The 5,590-nt window shown below is 26.4% G+C and overlaps 1 protein-coding gene across 1 annotated transcript; it reads right to left on the reverse strand.

Annotated features, from left to right (window-relative positions):
• Positions 1-3,650: 3,650 nt before the first annotated feature.
• LOC107613752 (CEN-like protein 2) lies at positions 3,651-4,757 on the reverse strand. The gene is made up of 4 exons (XM_016315878.3): positions 4,460-4,757; positions 4,294-4,355; positions 4,015-4,055; positions 3,651-3,929 (listed from the first exon to the last, which is right to left on the reverse strand). The coding sequence occupies exons 1-4, from the start codon at positions 4,676-4,678 to the stop codon at positions 3,709-3,711; spliced, it is 543 nt and encodes a 180-aa protein (XP_016171364.1). The 5' UTR covers positions 4,679-4,757; the 3' UTR covers positions 3,651-3,708.
• Positions 4,758-5,590: the final 833 nt, after the last annotated feature.

The raw sequence follows: 5,590 nt of genomic DNA on the forward strand, positions 1-5,590 counted from the left end.
CCAACAATTATCCGGTCATAAAAATGTCGTCCTCCAGATGCACTCCCTTATCTCCTCAAGATTTGTTTGGATTGGAGAAAGAATAAACATGAAATTGGAAGGAAGAGTCTCTAATCTACTTCCTTTAAGAATTCTCACGCATTATTTGGTCTCAGACAAATTTTGAATTTGAATGTGATTATTCATGAAACAAATGAATTAACATTACATCGAGATTTCAACCACGAATTATTTTTTTGTTTGAATCACCGTCGTTTTTTCTTTGGGTCTAAATTTGAATATATAAAATCTAATTGTTGGATATTTAAATTGGGCCTAAGCTATTCTATGGTAGTATAAAGCTCAGTCACTGTGGGCCTATGGCCCAATATATGTTGTTGGATTGTATGCTTAATGTCAAGTATTCCATGACAAAAAAAAATGTACTCGTATTTTATTAGTTCTTCTGTGAGGGTTTACTTTTCTATAGCAAATCAATCATAAAAAGGAATTTGATCCTCTAATATGTTGATTAACATAATTAAGTCCTGATATAGACATATGAAATTTGAGAAATGATATTTCATAACCAATTCTGATTGATGATGGTAAAACTAAATAAAGATAAAAGAAAAAGCTATATATAGATAACTAATTAGGATAGCTATCTGTTCAATTTTTAGACATACTGTATTTCTAATATAATAATAAATAAAACTATTTTTTTATATATTATTAATTATTATTTAGTGTTGGCATCATCTACAGTAATCGATTAAGTTGGTGTTCTTTCTTTAATATATACCGTTTCAAATATGGTGGTGAAACATCATTCATATAACAACCCACTATTAGTGCATCTTAAATTAATTTCAACTTTTTTTTTTATTTGCATCATACATTATAATAATCCACTATTGGTGCATGTCAAAAAGCTACTGTCATTATTGTTCTTAATTTAAGAAAATTTTAAAATGATAATTAAACTACTCATAATAATCATACGTGAAGTCTGGCTAAAATTAATTTTTATGCTAATCAAGAAAGATCCTTAGCTCTTTGGGTTTAGAATTACGATTATTATTGTTATGACAACAATAATGAACCTTTGCGTGATTAGTTATGGAATGCAAAATGTTCCTTGAATAAGAGATCAGACATTGTCTTATTAGCTTATTAGATTGTTCACTTGGGTGTAAGTTTTATTCCTTTTTCTACTGAGCAACTCTTCTTTTGGAATAGTGCTATTGCTATCTATGTCCGATGAGCTATATATAGAGCATTGGTGAAAAAGAATCACTGACACCAGAAAAATAGGCATAATATATAATTGATGATTCCTATAATAAAAAGGTTTCATAAGTAAGTTTTTTAGTTTGTATCTATTTGTATTCCATCATCATTATATCATTTTCCATTTCGCTAGTTCAGTTCAATATACTATAACTTGAAGTAGGGTTTTACAAAAGTTGGAAAAAATTTGGTAATATTTTTTATTTAAAAAATATTTTTTATTGTATTAGATAATTTAGTTAAAATGTTAAATTACTCTTTTAACTCTCGTCTTTACACCAAGAATGAAGATTGATATCTTGGTGTGAGAACAAAAAAATCACCTCTTAAAAATATAGTTATTATAAAGAATTTAATTTTAATGCAGTAATATAGTTATATTTTTTTTATGATTATTGAGGTTGTGAATGTAAAAAAGAGTTATTTTTACTGAGTCATGTTAGATAATCTAAGTTGTTTTGATAATTAAGGTTAACAAAGTTAGTTTAATAACTTAAAAATTGATAATAAAATATTTTAGTTGAAGAAAGAAGAAAAAAATATAAGAAGAAAGTCTTGGTTATAAAATAATTTATTCATTTATTATTTATCTATTTTTACTAAAAATACATTAAAATTAAATTTTTATTAGAAATAAAAGTATATACAATCATATTCTTGTCAAAACATTTTTTGAAAAAAAATAAAAGAACTCAACACTTATATAGTGAAGCTCGATACAAAAGAATATATATATAAAAAAAATTGAAGTGTTCATTTCATGTACTCTTGTTGTATTCCTCCTATTTTTAAATGGGCACACCCTTGAATCAAGCCTCATCACTACTAAACTAATTTTTTGAGAATGATCTTCTATTTGATGATAGTTTTCATATCCCTGCTGTATACACAGATTTTGCACGCTTCATGTGATAGATTTTCATTTACATAATAGGCCACTAGCCACTATCATCACAAATATGATACAAAAGAAAGACTTCTTTTCAGACAAGTATATGCATTGTCTGAGGTGCATGATGGTTAAGCAGTGATTTCACAGTTTCTAAGTTGTTCTAACATAAAAAGGATGTGTTACGTTGACGTTCCTTTCTAGTTTTACTACTATACACGCGCAGCTATGTTGGGCCTTACTTTTTGAATTCGTTGCGTCTCATTCTTTTATCTTTCGGTCCATAACATATCACAGAAAATGAACGAGGCATATCTATCTGTATAACAACTTCAGAATCTTCTCAGACCTTAAATAGTGGGATTTTCATGGACTTGCTTTGCACTTGGATAAAAAAAAAAGTAATACAACCATTATCTTTTAAAAAATTTTAAATAGTGAATTGAATATCCCTCGTTAGTGGTTAAGTTGTCAAACTGCATCGCTCAGTGAGGTTTTCGCATGGAACTAGATGGCATTAGTTTAAACTTTGACAGTATCGATTGTTGACACTCAATCTCTCTTCTCTTCATTAATGAGTTGGAACTAAGATAGAGTTAAAATTTTAAATAAAAATATTATATGATTAACAAAATTTATTATATTTAATCAACATTTATTAATACTAAATAATTTATATACTAAATTTTTAAATTCTAATATATTAGTTTAAAATATTGGCTAATATCAATAAAATATATTAATTTTTTAATATTTTTCAATTTTAAAATATTAAATTTGTAATTGAAAAATAAAAATTTTAAGATATTTAATCATTTTAAATACATCAATATATTTTTTTATATTTGAACTCATCAGTAACAAAAATGAAAAGGACAAACTAATTAACACCAAAATTCCTTTGATCAAAGTGTCTTGAATATAAACTCTTAACAAATTGAATTTTTTCTACGAAGATATATCTTTTTTATTTAATATCTTTTCAGTTAAATTCATTGTAAAATAATACATCTAATTTATATTTCATTATAATAATTGATAATTTTTAATTAAAAATATTAAATGATAAATTTTTTGTTTATTATGCATTTTAGTCTATATTATACTAGTTTCTTTTTTTTTTTTGCATTAAAAATATTGACCATGTTATAATATTCCCATTCTTCTTTTAAACTAACGAACCGCTAATATAAAGTAAATTTAGGAATACTTAAATTTAATAGTGAATATATTAAAGAACAATATGTCCACATGCTTAGACAGAAAAGTTAAGGTCTCAAACTTAACTAATTAGAAAATGAAAGTTAAACAAAGCTTAATTAGCAAACTACAATGCAAACTGATAAAACTTACTTACTAGAATAGTTAGTTAATAGTAGGCCAGCTATTTAGGGAATGGATACCCATAACCTTAGCAGTCTTAAACTTATTCTTGGTAGATCCCATACCATATTAGATATAAGTAAAGCACCATAACAGTGCCACTACTACATGAGTTGCACACATTTAAGATAAAAGATTATTTTTTTGTCTTAAAGATCAGCTGATCAGCGCTTCCTACAAGCGGTTTCTCTTTGAGCATTGAAGAAGACAGCAGCCACAGGAGTTCCAAGATCATTTTCAACTACGAATTTCCTTGTGTTGAAGAGGTCCCTTGAATTGGGAACCTTGCTCACTGTTTGCCTCCTCTTCTGCTTGTAAAGCACCAAAACAAATCTATGTATTCCTATGTTTGGCTTTGGCATCTCATACTTTATCACCTCCTTTCCTGTATATGTTTTTAATTACATGAACTTAGGATGCATTCATTATAATACTATGAAAACTAATTAGTAAACTAACTAATATCTTACCAAATGTTGCATCCGTTGTCCCTGGGATATCAGTCACCATCCTATAATAAGTAATTAATATCTAATTATTTTATGCAAATCACATTAACTAACTTGAATGTCTTAAAAATAAAAGTATACAATTTGTTTGTTATTCTGTGCCCCTAAAACAAACATATACAACTATACATCACTTAATAATTCCTAATACTATAACAACTAAATAAGATCCATTGTTTAATTAAGTAGTTGAACAAATTAATCGTATCAAATTAAAGTGCATGCATGTATATAAGGTACCAGTGTAAGTGTTCTCTTAAGTATGGGTCACTAGGACCAGGAACATCTGGATCTGTCATAATCTGGAACAAACAAATACAATTACAAAAAAAAGTAAAGGTATGATAATCATGAAATAAAGAGTATATAACATATTAAGTAATGAAATCATCAATCATTAATGAACCAGAGTGAAAGAGGATCTCAAGTCGCCTCCATGAATGTGAACCCTAGGCTTAGCGGAAATTGAAGAAGGGAAGAACTCAAAGCCATTGTAGACATGCTTGTTGTTGTAAGTGACTGTCATTTTCACGGTTTCTGTGAAATCATCGACTACATCTCCAATCACCCTCCCTATAGTAAGTGGATCTGATGATGAAAATGCATTTGATGAAGCCATCATCATCAATTATTTTTCTTATTAGTTACTTATTCAATATAAGGTAAAGTTACCTCTTCAATACAAAGATATATAATTGCTCCAATCTATGTATGCATGTGTGAATGTGATGAGCTCTATAGCTACCAATAAAACCCTATATTTATAGCGTATCCTTTCAAGCTTCATATATAGGAGATATTATTATAATAGTAGAAATATAAAATTAGGAAACAAAGGTGCTTTCATGTTAGTGGTATCCTATTATTAATTAATACTTTGTTTATTTTTTTTAATATACAGTCACGTAACATTTAAAATTACTATAATGCATTACATACATCTATGATTTTATTTTTTCTCTATGTCATGTATTCTTAAATCTTTTCCAAATCATATTTATGTATAATTAAAATTATCCAAATCATTAATCACAAAGTAATGAACATACGTACAGTTATCTATCTAAACACTAGGGAGATGGACATTTTGTCAACATTTCAGAAAAAAGTAACATACCTACATTGAAGAATAGTAAAGCTTTTATATATAGGTCTGTAATATTTATATAGAAACCATACTACGCACAAACAAAAAATAGTTACCAAATTATTCATTTATATAGAATATATATTAAAATATAAAATACATATTAAAAATAAATTAAAATAATATATATTTAATTATTTATACACAAATATATATTAACTAATTTAATAATTTATTTTTTGAATGCATATAATATTTTTTAATTTTATATATTATATTTTATATTTGAATAAATAAATATAACAAGTTAATTTCTAATTAATTAATATTAATTAGTCAATTTTGTGAGTACAGATGGTATGTGTAGTATTAAGTTTTGAGTATTTCAGTACTTCTTTTTTTTTTTTTTAATTTCTAGCTTGTAATAAGTTCTTACTTTCATTGTATTGA

The sequence above is a fragment of the Arachis ipaensis genome, chromosome B8, assembly GCF_059453495.1.
Source record: "Arachis ipaensis isolate K30076 ecotype BB chromosome B8, ASM5945349v1, whole genome shotgun sequence".
In the NCBI taxonomy this organism is placed as follows: Eukaryota; Viridiplantae; Streptophyta; class Magnoliopsida; order Fabales; family Fabaceae; genus Arachis; species Arachis ipaensis.